Source organism: Sinocyclocheilus anshuiensis, unplaced genomic scaffold (assembly GCF_001515605.1).
Source record: "Sinocyclocheilus anshuiensis isolate Anshui unplaced genomic scaffold, SAMN03320099.WGS_v1.1 scaffold85, whole genome shotgun sequence".
Lineage (NCBI taxonomy): Eukaryota > Metazoa > Chordata > Actinopteri > Cypriniformes > Cyprinidae > Sinocyclocheilus > Sinocyclocheilus anshuiensis.
The window spans coordinates 4,042,879-4,059,822 of NW_015536800.1; the positions used below are offsets into that span (position 1 = coordinate 4,042,879).

The 16,944-nt window shown below is 41.7% G+C and overlaps 1 protein-coding gene across 1 annotated transcript in view; it reads left to right on the forward strand.

Annotated features, from left to right (window-relative positions):
* The window catches only part of LOC107656601 (rho GTPase-activating protein 7-like), a 141,321-nt gene that overhangs the window by 41,943 nt on the left and 82,434 nt on the right, over positions 1–16,944 (forward strand). The window contains exon 5 of the mRNA XM_016444500.1: positions 769–790. Coding sequence (XP_016299986.1) covers positions 769–790 — 22 coding nt within the window. The remainder of the gene's footprint in view (positions 1–768; positions 791–16,944) is intronic.

Below are 16,944 nucleotides of genomic sequence, written 5' to 3' on the forward strand. Positions count from 1 at the left end.
TGTGCAATCAAGTCGACGATATCGCTGGAAATGAAGTGTCCCCAACTAAGCAAGCCAGAGGCGACAGCGGCAAGGAACCAAAACTCCATCGGTGACAGAATGGAGAAAAAAACCTTGGGAGAAACCAGGCTCAGTCGGGGGGCCAGTTCTCCTCTGGCCAGACGAAAACCAGCAGTTCAGTTCCAGGCTGCAGCAAAGTCACATTGTGCAGAGGACTCATCTGGTTCCTGTGGTCTTGTCCTGGTGGCCGTCTAGGAGACAAAGTCTTCACTGGGGATCTGTCTCTGGGGCTCATCTAGTTGTTCTGGTCTCCACTGACATTCAGGGCTGTTGAGGTCCTCTCTAGGTGCTGATCCACCATCTGATCTGGATACAGACTGGATCTGGTGGCTACGGTGACCTCGGAAAAAAAGAAAGAAACAGCCTAATATTAGCGTAGATGCCATTCTTCTAACGATGTAGCAAGTACATCGGGTGTCATGGGAAGTGTTCCCGGTTCCGGTTGTCCTAATTAATGCAGCCTAAAAATCCTTTAACGGATTTGAATATTAGAAATGTGTTGGTGTGTTATGTGTAAACCAGTTTAAAGAGATGGGTCTTTAATCTAGATTTAAACTGACAGAGTGTGTCTGCCTCCCGAACAATGTTAGGTAGGTTATTCCAGAGTTTGGGCGCTAAATAGGAAAAGTACATATATAAAAATATATATATTGTTGTATTTCCTTATCATTTTCAAGATATTAATCTTTCTTTATTTCTTTCTTTCAGACCTCTGCTGTAGACAGAGCAGGTAAGTGACCTCATGTGGCCTCACATGACCTCATGTTTTTTATCGTAATCTACATTATGGTATAAGCAATGACAGAGCAATACAGCATGGAAAAAAAAATAAATAAATAAATAATACGATGTGATAATATCATATATGGCTATTTATGCATATCATATTTAGTTGATGTTTTCTATACTGGATTCTCACCATTTTATCAGAGTGAATAATCGTATAACCTATAAAGTGACCAGAAAAATACAAACTTTTGTAAATCCTAGTCAAATTATGCATACAACCTTACATTCCCGCATAAGTATGTCAACTGGTGGCACTGAATCTGTCTTAAACACTAACAGACGTTCAGTCAGACGATGAGCTGCCTGATATCAGAACAGAGAGCTGTGGCTGGAAATTGAAGATTATTACTATAGTGATATATATCTAGAACAAACTTCTTCATTCCCTTATGGATACATGGCCATTTGCTGGCTGAAAGAGTTGCTTTGTTGGGGCACAGCAAAGCATTTACCCTGATGTCGGTCTCACCCTTAGGCTAAAGACAATTGTTGCATGCTAGCTATTAACAAATAGCTGTTAGCTATTCGCTGCTACTCATGTGGTCTTTTGATGTATGCTGACTTCTATATATCAACTGTGTTGTACCGTTGGCCTTTTTGTCATTTGTTGTTTAAGTTTTGTTAACTGAAAGTTGTTTCTCAGTTACATCAGTGCTGCTACACTCTTCACACAACATGCCATAGTGTAATGTTAAAACTTTCGATTGCCATGTAAAATGTAAATCAGCACAACTGTTTTCAACATTGATAATGATAAGAAATGTTTCTTGGGCAGCAAATGAGCATATTAGAATGGTTTCTGAAGGATCATGTGACACTGGAGAAATTGAATGAAACTTCAGCTTTTCCATCACATGAATAAATAACATTTTAAAATATATTAAAGTAGAAAACAGTTATTTTAAATTAAAGTACATTAAATATTAAAAATAAAAATCGTCTCAGGTTACGTATGTAACCATAGTTCCTCGAAGGAACGAGACGCTGCGTCGGAAAACGCTAGGGGAACGCCCTTCAGCGTGACTGGCTCCGAACCTCGTGTGTAATCAGACCAATAGATGGGCGAGACGTCACGGGCGGGTGATGTAATGACAGATCAGAGGACTCATAACAGATGGAGATTGCTGGAAGACCTCTCTAAGGGGGACCGTAGCAAACAAGCAACTGGTCCGCCCTGCTCCACAGGGCAGCTCTGTGGACGTATGCATCCAGTGCTCGCACCACTCCAGCACTGTACCAACCGGGCAGTTAACTGGGTGGAGCTGGCGGTCTCCTCACCAAGAAGTGAAAAGTTTTCACTTCAAGGCGTACAGTTTCCTCGTGGAAGGAGCTCTGGATTGGAGGATGGTCTCAACAACCTCAGTTGATAGACCGGAAGCTACGAGTTGTGCCCCCTCAGGGGCCACACCCACAACTTCTACAGCTCCGTGCGGGGGTGGATGATCCATACTCGGCCCGGCCAGAACGGGGTTACCCGTCCCGGCGCACTCTCTCCTGAACTCCTGGGAGCAGAGCGATCGGACGAAAGGCGAAGCCTCGGCCACGTCTGTACCATGGCATCCAGTCCTAGTGGAGCTGGATGACTCAGAGAGAACCAGAGGGGACAGTGCAATGTCGTATGAGTCGCGAACAGGTCCAAGTCCTAGGCCTTAGGCGTCAGAACGTTTAAGACGAAGACTATCCAGCGTGAATGACCTTCCGCTAGAAGCCTTCGGCCTGGGAGCGCCACTCTGACTCTATAATTTTGATTGGTAGTGTAAAACCTTTCAATATTTGAAAATGAATTTCACTGTGTGAAAATGATTTATATCCATGCTTACACAAACCATGACTGATACTTAGATGTAATTTCAATTATTACTATTGTTGTTTAATTATTTGTACCACGAACCAAGATAGTAGAATCAGTGTGTGCTATGGATGAAACATGTAATGTGTGAAGAAAAACTAATAATCAAGGTGAATATCACTTGTGAACAGAATATGTTTATGCAACACTGCCAATAAAACTTAAATGTTATGAAATTATGCAAAAAGTATGAAAATATTATTAAATGTTGTGCATTTATAATACAAGCTACAAGTGAATGTAATTTTCAGCACAGAATGCTATTAAACACAATATATAACTGAGATGAAGTCTAAATGCACTGCAAAAAAAGGCTTATCTTAGTAATTTTGTCTCGTTTCTAGTCAAAATATTCAAAAATTCTTAAATTAAGGTGCATTTTTTCTAGATAAGCAAAATGACGTAAGGTATTTAGTCTTGTTTCCAGGGGGAAAAAAAATAAATTAAGTGCATTTTGCTTAGAATAAGTAAAATTACCTGCCAGTCGGGTAAGTAAAATAATGTTCTTACCCCCAGTGGCAGATCATTGTACTTGTTTTAAGCAAAATGTACTTAATTTAGATTTAGACAAGTCTTTTTTTTTTTTTTTAAGTGTGGCACTGTGGTTAAAATGACTTTTTGGATTGTGGGAGTGTGAAAAGGGAGTTTTATATTATATTTTGGCCACCAAATTATTAAATGTCATCAGATAAGTTGTTCTGGTCACATCTGTTTTGCATTCAAGTTGAGCAGACACCAGGCTGGCGAACCATAGGAGATCATTATGATTTGACCTCTGTGTCTCTCTGGAATCAACACCAGAAAGCAACAGGAGCAGCATGTGTGTCTGCCTCCATCATCACATATTTCCAATGAGCTTATGTTGGAATTTTCCAAGTCTTAGAAAAGGTGTGTATGCAATGGAGACAAAGAGAAGACGTTGCATCATGCATTTTCCAATATTTTCTTTGTCGGTCAGATTCCGATTATGTTGATCTTCATAATATCAGTTGCAAGCTCAGAATTTGGAGATGTTCAGGATTTGTGTGGAGGCTTCTGCGTTATGTAATGACCCCCCGCGGCTCTGCAACTTGGTATTCTGGTGTGTGATGGATGATAAAATGCAGGCCTGATTTCAGCACAATGGTCCCCTGTTTCAAAGCACATCAAAGCCTCTCTGTATCAGGCCAGGAATGTGGGGTTCAGAGCCTGGTTACATCACGCAAACCTTGCCCCAAGATGGAGAGCATTCATGGTTAATTTCCAGGTTGTTATGGCAATGGACTTTTGGGTCACAACACCAGAGAGCAAACAGTATTTATGTTGTGCAAGGAAAGTGATGCCCATCTGGGCATCATTCCTTACTGTACTATTCTTTTCCAGACTGGGCTAGAACTCAGCAGGGTTTTGGCAGGAGCTTAGGGAAACAAAACACCAGCAGCAGTGATTTTGAAGGGTGTTTGCATATGTTTCTGTGTGTATGAATGAGATCATTTCTGTTATCTAATATGAGCTCCGTGGCCATGAAAGCCTGACATTGTTAGTTTGCATTCAGGGTCATTTTAAGGGGTACGGGACACCAGAATGGAGCATTTGGCTGCATTAAGTGCTCAAGTTTCTTCCTGAGGTCTTCACTTTTCCTTGCTTTAGTGTAGACAAATGGATGTGGCAGGAAGATTTAGCTTTTTAACCTTGTAAAGGCATCTTATCTTCAGAAGACTATCTAGGGCCCTCATATTGGTTCACATGAAGATGTAGCCATGTAGAAGAACCCCATGTGAAGGGTATTTTTTTATCTGTGTGTATTTACATTTACATTTAGTCATTTAGCAGACGCTTTTATCCAAAGCGACTTACAAATGAGGACAATGGAAGCAATCAAAATCAACAAAAGAGCAATGATATGCAAGTCTCAGTTAGCTTAACGCAGTACATGTAGCAAGTTTTTTTTATTTATTATATAATAAATAAAAAGAAAACAGTTAGAATAGAAAAAGCTAGTGTTAGAGGTCTTTTTTTGCTTTTGTTAATTGTATAATAAATAAAAAGAAAACAAATAGATAAAATACAACAAGATTAGAAAAGCTTGTGTTATTTTTATTTTTTTTAAAGAATAGAATTAGAATAGAGAGTGCTAGAGTTAGAGGGTCAAAAAAAGATGGAAGAGATGTGTTTTTAGCCAATTCTTGAAGATGTCTCATTGAGTTGGGATTGAGTTGGGCAGGTCATTCCACCAGGAGGGAACATTTCATTTAAAAGTCAGTGAAAGTGATTTTTTTTTTTTGTATTCCTCTTTGGGATGGCACAATAAAGTGACGTTCACTTGCAGATAATTTATAAAAATGTTTAGAAATATCATGGACTGGTACAAAAACTTAATTTTGGTATAATGATGCATGTATATTTGAATTCAGTGTGAATTGTTATTTGCAATTTAATTAAAATATAAAGTAGTCAAACATGATATTCAATGAGGAAAAATTATTACGTTTCCATCTTTTATTTTTATGTTGTTGGTTCAAAATTAATGACTCTTAGTTGACTCTGCTGCTGATAATTACTACAATATATTTCATATAGATTTTGTAATAATAGTTAACAATAATCAAATTTTGATCAAACTGGCAGTTCATTAATGTTGAATTAGCAGTTTTTTATTATCTTTGACAGCTAAAAGAATTTGGGGTCTGTAAAATACACATAAATACACAAAATATACAAATTTAACAGTTTTTTATTTCAGTATAATTTAAAATATAATGTATTCCTGTCATGAGAAAGCAGCAGTCATTACTCCAGCCTTCAGTGTCACATGATCCTTCAGACATAGTACTTAATCACTGATTTGCTCATGAAAAATTTGCTACTATCGATATTGAAAACAGTTGTGCTGATTAATATTTTCATTGAAACCGTGATACATTTTTCAGGATTCTTTAATGAATAGAAAGTTGAAAAGAACAACATTTATTTAAAATAGAAATCTTTTGTAACAATGTAAATTAAAGACTGCTGTCACTTTTGATCTATTGAATGCATTTCTTTTTTATAAATGTGAAAACGATTCTATACAATCAATAATGTGCTATTAATACATTTTATAATTTGATTCAGTGCTTTCTCAGCCAAAACATGTCTTAATAGTACCACAACTATTGGCACACATACATATTTATTATACCAAAAGATGGAAGGTGATCACAGTAGTCTGTGAGGAAAATGTAAACCCTTACAGTTTCTCATAGAAAGGCAGTGGAGGAAATGAAAGACACAGTAGGCGGTTTTCAAAGCCTCGCTCCCTCACATTATCTTGATTGAAATCCCCTTAATGCTGATCTGGGACCAGGTCTCCACATTTTCACTAACATCTGCCATTATTAAGTGACACTTCAAAACTGATCTCAGGTCTGTGCCTATCAAGTGCCACAATAACCGCTCATTCTTTCTTATCTCCAGTGAGTGCGGTACCTTAATCATGTCGGCAGAACGCCTACCTCATGGCCTTTTGCCTGTAGTTCTTTGATGTGCGTTCATCCTAGAGCATTCCTGCCCCTATCACACCCATTCCCCCTGTCACGGCTCAGGCTCTGGGTGCAGAACAATGGGTCCATTGCTCACTTCTGATCTCTCTCCCTCACCTGCATCTGGGGTCGAGCCCCAGCTGGGTAGAGCCAGGTCAGTCCAGGTACAGTCCGATAAGAAAGGCTTTGGGAAGAGAGGGGAGGAAAGGGGTGAATTTTTAATGGAGCGTTTGAGGAACTGTCAGTGCTGAGATTGAACACAAATGCCAGCACTGACAAAATTGATCAAAAGTGACAGTAAAGACGTTTATACTGTCACAAAATCTATCTCTATTTATTCTAATCAGCATATTACAATTATTAGTGTCTTTAAATTTCCTTAAAATTTAAACTATATTCAAACAATGGCTGGTTACATAATCTTGGTGGACCATTTATAACCTTAGCAACCTTTAATTACATGTCTAGGCATTCAGGAAAAAGGAATGTCATTTTGCTTTTAAGGGTGGTGAGTCATCAGAGCAAAATTTATGCTTTGTCTATTAATATTGAAAGGGGAAAACATCAACAGCACTCAATTCCCGGCATTCATCCAGTTGGAATAGTACCACCTGACCTTTTATTTGAACTGCTCTGTTGATGGGAGGACATAGAATACAGCACAAGTGTACATGAAGGAAGCTTTCATGACACTGCTTTCCTCAGATTTTCAGTTAAGGTCATGTTCCGTAAGCATTCATGTTTAATCAATAGCTCACTTACTGGACCTATGATCATGGGACTTTTTGACTGCCTGATGGGACTCTGGGAAATTCCACTTTAGTCATCAAGTGCTCACCATAGATTCAATATCTGTGTTCTTCAGTCTGGGTGATTAAGATATAGTGTTATGGTGGCATCATTTCAAGAGGCTATAAGTATGCTTGGAAAGAGGAAGTTGTCACTTTCTGAGAAAAGTAATTTCCTTGAGAAAAGTGAGAAAAGTCATTTTTAATATAAAGTAATAAACCAATATTTATGTGGAAAACAAAATTAGAAACTATGAAGACTGTCCTGGTTGTTGTTTTCCATGAAATTGCAGTATGTAAAAATGGCAGGTATTTATTTATTTATTTATTTTCATGAACTACTCCATTAATAAATCAAGCTTATTATTTGTCTAAGGTCATGAGCAGGGTTTTCATCAGAAGCGTATTGCTGATCGAATAAACTGTATTAATTAATTGCATTTGAATCATTTCATTTTTTTTTTCTTCATTTTTACCAGTGTTGTTATTGTTAACTAAAACCAAAATTATTTAAAAAAATAATGTATGCTAATTAAAATGAAGCTGAAATAAAATAAAATCTAAACATTACATGAAATCTTAAACTTCAAAAAAGTACTAAAACTAAAACTGACAAAATAAATTAACGCTAAATAGAAATGTTTTAAAAAATAATAACCATAAAAAATCATATAACAAAATTACTAAAACCTAAACTAAAATGAAAATCAAAACTATAAATAAATAAATACTAAAATAACACTAGTATTAACTTATTTGCATATTGTTGTCTGATGCTGACAGTTTGTAGTGGTGTAATAGAAATGTGCACCCAGCAGTAAACAACTTAATAAATACATGTAAAGAGAATATTTTCATAGTCTAACCTGCATCATTGTATCACCTCAAAAAACCCTATGCTGTGTCCTTATCTAGCCAGCGATCCACACAGGTTACATTTCCATGCCAATTTTCTGAGACGGTCATGCCCAGATGGGTTAGGTTTCACATGAAATGACCCAGCTGACACAAATCAACCCTCTTCTTTGCACATATCCTGTCTTGATCTTATGTTTGTCTCCTCCAAGTCCAGAGGCAATAGTAGCATACCATTAATGAGAGTCTGTATTTCAGAGCTAATGTGTTGTTAGGCTTGTCTGTCATGCTTATTTGATTTTAAAAACTTAATGCCATCCTCAATCCTAGCCTTTTATTTCCCACACAGTTTTATTGGCTTTGACTTATTGGTAAGGAGACTTAGGGTTTGAACAAGGGTACATTCTTGGCCATTTCATCACTTTAAGTCTGTCCCAACCCTCTTCCCCCAACGCCTGCTTTTATTCTACTTCTCCACTTCATGTTGCGTCCTATGATCCCCAGACTTCTCTATTTTACCACTTTGTTTCGTTCTTGGAGAACCAGTAGACTGAGCTATTCAAATTTGGAGAATATGGGCAATTCCTTACAATTCCTTGGCTGTTTTCTGTTTGGAAGGCATCTGTTTGAAGTCTGTTGTTCTGTTGGGGGTGTTTCTTCAACTATAGGCAAGTTGGTCTCCTGGGCCTTTGAGGATAGGAACACACATTTTTCACACTCACAGTAGTTTATTTAATTTGTGTACTCTATATGTCCAATGGTGAATGGTGACAAATGTCAAATGAAAATTATGTTAATAAATGTCTGTCATCAACTTAAATGTTTGACCTGTTTTTCTTGCTAAGTCCATCCCATCTGTGGGATAGATATTGTTTATTTTCAGACAGGCAGACATCAACAACAAAAAAGTTTTAGTTCCCTTCCGAGGGAATTTCGAACTGTGTCCTCTAGAGGTCACTATGGGGAACGCCTTCAGCGTGACCAGTGTCTGAAGCATACATCTAAACACGACAATAACATTGGCCAGCGACAGCCTGTGACGTCATCACCCGGCGCGACCACAGTATAAAAGGGTGCCAGGAGAATACACCATCCTCTTCTTCGTCTTCAAGGACTGTTTTGTTTGAAGCGTGCATTTCCGGAAAGAAGGATTATTCTTCTTTACCATGGCGAGCACTAGTAAGGCGTTTAAGAAATGTGTGGATCCGTGTCCTCGCTATATGACACCTGATGACACACACGATCTTTGTGTCTTTTGTTTGGGGCGAAGAGCACGCGCGCGATGTCCTCGAGGGGCCAGCTAGCATGCACTGAGCTTTTTCCTATGAAAAAGCTCCGCTCTCGTTTGTCTCTTTTTTTCGAGGAAAGAGGGACAGCCATCAGCTCCCCGTGGTTCAGGACCCTCCGCTGCTGAGGCACGGAGGAAAATGAGCTCATGGGGATTGCAGATGGATCTGGCTGATGAGTTGAAAAAAGGTCTTTCCCTTTCGCGCTCATCAGTCATGGATGAGAGTGAGCTGCTGGAAAACGATTCTATCTCTCTTACATTGTCTGATCCAGCGGCTAGTGCTCTGCTGGCTCAAAGCCAGGATGAGCAGGAGATGTCAGATGAGGATGAAGAAGTCGAGATTGAGTCCTCCCAATCCTCCTGCCCCCCCATATGCTGAGCTGCTTGAGGTTATGGATGCCCCCTGTTGAAGAGACACTGGCCTGCTATCTCTCTATGGGGGAGGCATCTTCTCTTAAGGCTTCCTCCCTGCCGTCTAAACCCCTTCAGGATACATCTCGTTTGAATGGCAGGGCATACGAGGCAGCAGGTCAGGCTGCAGCCTCGTTGCATACCATGGCAGTGCTTCAGGCTTATCAGGCTGATCTGCTGAAAGACCTGGATAAAGGTCAGGGTCTATCCCCTGATGAGGTGGCTGAGTTGCGTCACACCACAGATCTTGCTCTCCGTGCCAATAAGCAGGCCGCCATTGCCATTGGCAGATCCACGGCGGCCATGGTGGTTACGGAGAGGCATCTGTGGGTGAATCTGGCGGATATCGGGTCGATAGAGAAGGGCTTTTTTCTTGATGCGCCAGTTTCCCCTTCTGAGCTTTTTGGCACTTCCGTCAAGACAGTGCTTGAGAAGTTTAAGGAGGCCAAGACGCGCTCGGCTGCCTTTAAATCCTTCATTCCACGAAGATCCAGGTCTGAGCCCAACAAAGGGGTCCTGGCCCGTCTCAATCTAAGGATCAAAGGCAGGCTCAGAAGACTAGTGTTGCAACTCTCACCCCTCCCCCGCCTGCGGGTAGGGCTCAAAAGGGGCGTGGGTCTAAGGGTGACAGGCAGGATTTGAGGGAGGTGATCCAGACTAGATGTTCTCAATGCTCTTGTCTGGACCAGAGTAAAACCTGAGCCATCTACTCACCTCCCTATGAGAGTATTACATCTGATCTCATCTTCCTCCCCTTAAATCCCCTAAAAAACTTCCCTTCTGACTGAGCCTCCTGCGCTTGCATTGCAGTCTCTTATGCTGGGCCTGTGATGTTTTGGCTAGTTTCTATGTCTCATAGAACTACCTACTGATGGTCCGGACCCCAGTGCTCTTCGGACTTCGCCTCCAGCCTATATCCATGAGCCTGAGTCATGCGTGGGAGCCATGGCTGGTGAGTACGATCCATTTCATCTACTCTACTGCTAGTTTTTGAGTATTCAATACTAGCCTTTTTCTGCAGCGCTACTCTGACTTGTTCTGTTTTCTGACTTTTTAGGTTTGACCCCCCTGCTAATTCAGGGCCTTCTGCTGTTGACCGATTATACTGATGGTTTCACTCATCGGTTCTGGATCCAGGTGAAAGCCCTCATCTTCGGCTTGGACATGCAGCCTGGGCTTCTGCGGAAGCCTCCCAGCATCAGGTTCCCAGTATAACGCTGCAACCTCAGGACCTGTGTGTCCTTCTCGTGGGCTAGTACTCTTCCGAATACATGCTTCGTGACTTGCTCCCTTATCCTCTGGATAGGGTGCGCTACTCATCTCTCACCCTGAGGGGTCTCCTGAGATTTTAGTCTTTCCTTAACCATCATGCATGTTTTCTGAGCTAGCGCTCCTTTGCTGAGACGTTGAGGAGCTCAGCACTCCATAGACGGCCAGGCTTGCGGGTCCTCCCTGTCACACTGCCCTTATGGTCGAACCAGTAATCGCCCCTCTGCGGAGTGGGCTTGAGTACATTGTGTTCCCTGAGGTACAAGGGATTTGTGTTTCTGAGAAAACCCCTCTCTTATGCTTCTGTTCTGAGAAGCAGTAAGCTCTGTACACATGAATGGTTATTGGGTCCCGCCATTTCTTCAGATTCTATCGGGTCTTGTTATATGGGACCCACACTCTCTATCGAGATAGAGAGCATGAGACTGTGTCCAGTTGCACCAGTGGACTGTCTCTTATTGGGCCCTGCTGTGTTACCCCTTCTAATCTAGCACCTCCTTCTGGTCGAGCTGAGAAGTGCTCCCCTCAATGTGAGGGTTAGCTATGAGGCACTTCCAGTATGTGCTGTAAGAGCCCGCCTCAGTTTGAGAGCCGAGAGTGCTGCTCCCGAAAAACCTGCATTTGCAATGAACTGAGTGTTAGGCCTGTCTCTGTCACCTCCTTGGTCAGTTGCCTTTATTTTGGGACCCTGTTGTTCCCTGTAGAAATGTATGATCCCCTTCTAGCAGGATTCCATTTCTGATGTCCCATTTGCAATCTATCTGCTCCTCAGACATGGCTGTGCTCCCCTCACTGCGGGAGGGTCCCTTTGAGCTTGCCGGTCCTGGGCAGACTGGGTGAGTTCTCCTCTCGACTTGAGAGTTAGGTCCTCTGACCCTGGGCTATTGATCGCTTTGGTCAAGCTGGCTTCCTCTCTCTCCTCGCTAGGGGTTGAACCCTCCGCTCTTGAGCTCCGTGGCAGTGACAACAGGTAGTTGGGCCGCTTGCTGCTTCCCTGATAATCTGCCTCTATTTAGGTCAAGCCAGGCAGTGCTCCCCTCACCTCGGAGGGTTGTCTTTGAGCCTACCGCTCCCGATTGAGTGTCTTTGGACTTCTCTCATCGAGTCCTCCGCTCGTTTGAGCTGCATTGAATAGCAGCCTCAGGTTGTTAGGCCTCTCTCCGCCTCCCTGTTGAGCCACTCTCCTTGTGGGTCGAGCTTAGCAGTGCCCTTGGGGGTTTCACATGAGCACGCCCCTCTCGATCTGAGCGTCCAAGTCCCCCTTCTATATTTGAAGTTGGGCCTCCGCTCTTTTGAGCTCCGTATAGCAATCATGCCAGGCGGCTGGGCCATCGCCTGCCTCCCTGGCGGGTTGCTTGTTAAGTGAGCTAGCTGTACTCCCCTCACTGTGAAGGGCCCCATCTCCTGCCTTCCTAGCGGGTTGCTTGTTAAGTGAGCTAGCTGTACTCCCCTCACTGTGAAGGGCCTCTTGCAAGCGTGCCGCTCCCTTCTGGGCAGATGCTACAGATTCTGTTATGTGAGCGTGCCACAGTCACATAGGGCTCCTAGGCTGGTTTATACAGCTTCGGTTACCCCTTAACTTCTAAAATCCATGCATCCGTGCTTCTTAATCCATGCTATGGTAAGTGCACACGCTGAGCTCTGTGCACTTTCTAAAATCCTGTATGGTAAGGGTTACGCACTGTCAGCTTCGTTCCCTTTCTCTGAGTTGGTTTAGGCCCCGGCTCTCGCCTTGGGCTCCACTCAACTTATGTATCTCTGTTGATACATTTCTGAGCAGGGTGTTGCTACCAAAGATCTGTCAAGTCAGTTCTTTGAGCAGGTTTATTCGGAACCGGCGGTAGCCCCCCTGGGAGGCAGGCCAGGGTCTGGTTTGGTTTTTAGACACCTGGCTGTATCCCCTTAAAGGAATCTCTTTCTTCTGATTCCAAGCCTTGAGCTCTGCCCTAGGCTTGGGCTTCCTAGCCCAGCCCTTAACAGGTAAGATATTTTAGGGTATACAGCTCAGACCCTTGGCCGAAGGGGATAGTGTCACTGACAGCCGTCAAGACATCCTTGGGGCAACTCCCATGGCTATGGTAGAGTTGGTACTTAGTGCTCGCTGTGGTTTCTGGCATGCACTCCCCTCAGCATGGCGGCGTGGGTATACCGTTCCCCAAAGCGACCTCTAGAGGATGCAGTTCGAAGTTCCCTCAGAAGGGAACACATGTGTAACAAGTATATTTAGATCCACGTGTGCTCAGTGTTAAAGAAACAGCAGCCTAATAAACACGCTGCCTGTCATTAATGTTAATCAAAGAACAAAAGAAAATCATTGACTGATCTCGACTGAATATATTTAATAACTTTAATTGATTAATCTATATTTTATTTATGAAACGAAAACTATGCAGTGTTTTTAAACTTTTAATTACAGTTTCTGTACTTGAATTTTGTTCAGTTGTATTTATTTATGATATTGCTAATTAATTTGTTTGTTCCTATCTTATTACTGACTGTTTACTTGTCTTTAACACTTTAATATTTGAAATTTATATTAATCTAGTTGCTGTAGTATTTTTTTTAAAGCATAGGCAAAATTCCTCTTGCAGTGATCTGTAGGCTGCTGATTTTTGCTCATGTTATTCAGCTGCAACAGAATGCTTTGTAAAAAGACACAGAACCCTAGTCTCAAACAGATCTAGAACGCATTGAATGGAGTTTCTTCACCTGGACAGGTTTTCTCTAGAGAGATCGGACTCGTAAGCCTGGCTCCGCAGAGGGCTGAAGTCCGAGTACTTGTCCTCAGCGGACGCTGGCCTGCACATCTGCCTCTGGTAGTACGTGTGGATGCTGTCCCGTGATGGAATATTCCCCTGCAGGGCAGCAGACGAGGGGTTAAACCTCAAGGTTTACAGTGCTGTCCGTTCCAAGCATGATGCTCATGATTCATGCGAAGTGTAATTATAGCATTGGTGCTAATACTGATTCTGCATTCGATTCCATGAAGTCCATTGAGATTCGATGACACTTGTTATTTTAGTGTTATTTATATAGTATTATTATTACATGGCTCTCTGAAATGCTTGATTCTGACAGTATTTACTGTAAAAAGGAATCAGGGGACTTAAAATTATTTTGCAATGACAACCAGCGGGAAGTACATTATCCTTTACTTTTAGTACTTATTAATATTTTTAATTCAGTTTTATTTAAAACTGTTTATTTGCTTTTGTCATTTACAGGTAAGATATTTTAGGGTATACAGCTCAGACCCTTGGCCGAAGGGGATAGTGTCACTGACAGCCGTCAAGACATCCTTGGGGCAACTCCCATGGCTATGGTAGAGTTGGTACTTAGTGCTCGCTGTGGTTTCTGGCATGCACTCCCCTCAGCATGGCGGTGAGTATACGGTGAGTATACCGTTCCCCATAGCGACCTCTAGAGGACGCAGTTCGAAGTTCCCTTGGAAGGAAACATCTCAGGGTACATATGTAACCATGGTTTCCTGAGAAGGGAATGAGACACTGCGTCCACTAGTTCCCTTGCCATGCTTCGGACATAAGCTTCAGACGAAGAAGCGGATGACGTGTTCTCCCAGCGCCCTTTTATACTGTGGTCGCTCCGGGTGATGACGTCACAGGCTGTCGCCGGCCAATGTTATTGTCGTGTTTAGATGTATGCTTCAGACACCGGTCACGCTGAAGGCGTTCCCCATAGTGACCTCTAGCGGACGCAGTGTCTCGTTCCCTTCTCAGGGAACCATGGTTATATACGTAACCTGAGACGTTTTCTGATAGTTTTAATACAAAATAAACTCCTTTGACAAAAAAACATACAGTATAAGTATTTCTGTTTCCTATGTTTATTCTTTTTTTAGCATTGACTAACTGACTAAATATGATCTGACGCCTTTGGTTTTTTTAGCTGATGTCACTAGTAATCCCCATGTCCATTGCAGATGTCCAGGGTTGTTCCCAGACTGTGGTAAGATATAGGCCTGCTGGACAGTAAACTGTCAGTTGTGCATTGTGAGTTGATAGATTGAACAGGAAATCATCTTTTCAGATTTCTGTAAAGAACACTTTTAGCCCCATATGTGGGCCCTTGAGCAATCTGTGACCTGTCTCATGATTCAACAGCACAAGACCCAAAAAGGGTCTTATGATGTGACCACAGTTCTATCATAACTCTAGAAAGATTTTAGCATGGTAATGGATATAACAATGTTAATGTATTTGGTCTTGGCGGAATATATCTGCTACGCTGCTGAATTGCTGCTGCTGTTGGTTATTGCTGTTGTTGTAGATTATTGCTGCTGCAAAGCAAGTACAGGAACTTGCTACTGCCAATACATACGCCCATACAGTGCTGTGAGTATTTAAGACATACTGCTGCTGCACAAGTAGCATATATAATAACCTGTAGCAGATCTATACAGGTGGAGCTGGGGAAGGTGAAGGGTTTCAGAAGAACTCTGAAAGCATGCTGTGAAATTATCTAGTGAATGCTAACCAGCCATTTAAATGTAAAGCAGCAAGCTCATTGGCTACGTATGCAACATGAACTAATCATCTTGAGCTAGTTTAACGCATAAAAATATCATCAGTTTGTGTTAAAACCGCACCAGCCTGCACCATCTAGAGTTTCATGACAGAACTTGGCATTTTTTTCACAGTAGCATCAGCATGTTTGCTTGTCTGTGTGTTTGGGTGGGGATTTTAATATTCTGTTGATTCCGTAGATGTTACCTTTTGAACTCATTTCCCATTGTTTGGTGTTTGTAGGTCACTGTGTGAACCCAAGTAATCCCTCTGTTAAGAGTATCAGGATCAGTCTGAGTATTTTGGCTGCTACACAATATCATGATGATCCACCAGCTTTCTTTCGCTTATTATATATCTGTCTCTTTCCATCTTAATAGCATCACCCTAATATATATGTTTTGTAACAGAGTCTTAGGTTAGACAGAGCAAAAGAAAGAGAGACACATTGATTATCCTAGCCAGAGAGAGGCATTTGTTCTTCTCAGACGACAACAAAGGCTCCTCATTCACTAACAACGTGATTAACTTTTCATGTTATTGATACAATCACTCCAGGAATGGAATGTTCAGGAGAGATGAATGAAAGAGTTTGGATGCATTCCAAAAACGTGTGTGTGCTTATTTGTGTAAGTGATTGAGTGCAAAACTGAAAGTAGGGTGAAGTGTTTCCAGACTTCTAACATTACACATGGGGAGACATCTTGGTATTTCCAAGAAGATTGTGTTTTTTATATTGTAAATTATATGGTGAGGGTGAGGTTTGTGCATGTTTGAAAAATTGAAGAAATTCAGATCATTCCCTTCATGACTTATGCTGATAACCAAAATCAAGTATACTCACCCCTAAATATATATGTATACATAGCACTCACCCCTAAAGCTACCCAAGATGTAGATGAATTTGGTTCTTCATCGGGGACAGATTTGGAGAAATTTAGCATTACATCATTTGATCACCAATGGATCCTCTGCAGTGAATGGGTGCCGTCAGAATGAGAGTTCAAACAATAATCCAATAATCCAGAAGTAATCAACATGACTCCAGTCCATCAGTTAAAGGGTTAGTTCACCCAAAAATGAAAATTCTGTCATTAATTACTCACCCTCATGTCGTTTCAAACCCGTAAGACCTTCGTTCATTTTCAGAACACAAATTAAGATATTTTTGATGGAATCTTAGTGCTGTCTGACCCTGCATAGACAGCAATGAAATGTAAATGTAAAACTGAAATGTTCCCAAGTCGAGAAACGTAGCAAGGAGATCTGTAAAATAATCCATGTGACATCAGTGGTTCAACCGTAATTTTAAGAAGCTACGAGAATACTTTTTGTGCGCAAAAGAAAAAAAAAATAACGACTTTGTTCAGCAATTTGTCTCGTCTGCGTCACCCTGTAGCGCCATTTTGGAGAGTATCAGCTAGACGTAAACAGCGTATGCTGTTCTGTGTCAGCTGATTCACACGGATACGCTGTTTTCATTCAGATCAAATCACAACAATGTAGGAAACAGATCCAGCGTGATGCAGCTGACACAGAACAGCATACATTATTTACGTCTAGCTGATACTCTCCAAAATGGCGCTACAGGGTGATGCGGAGGAGACGAATT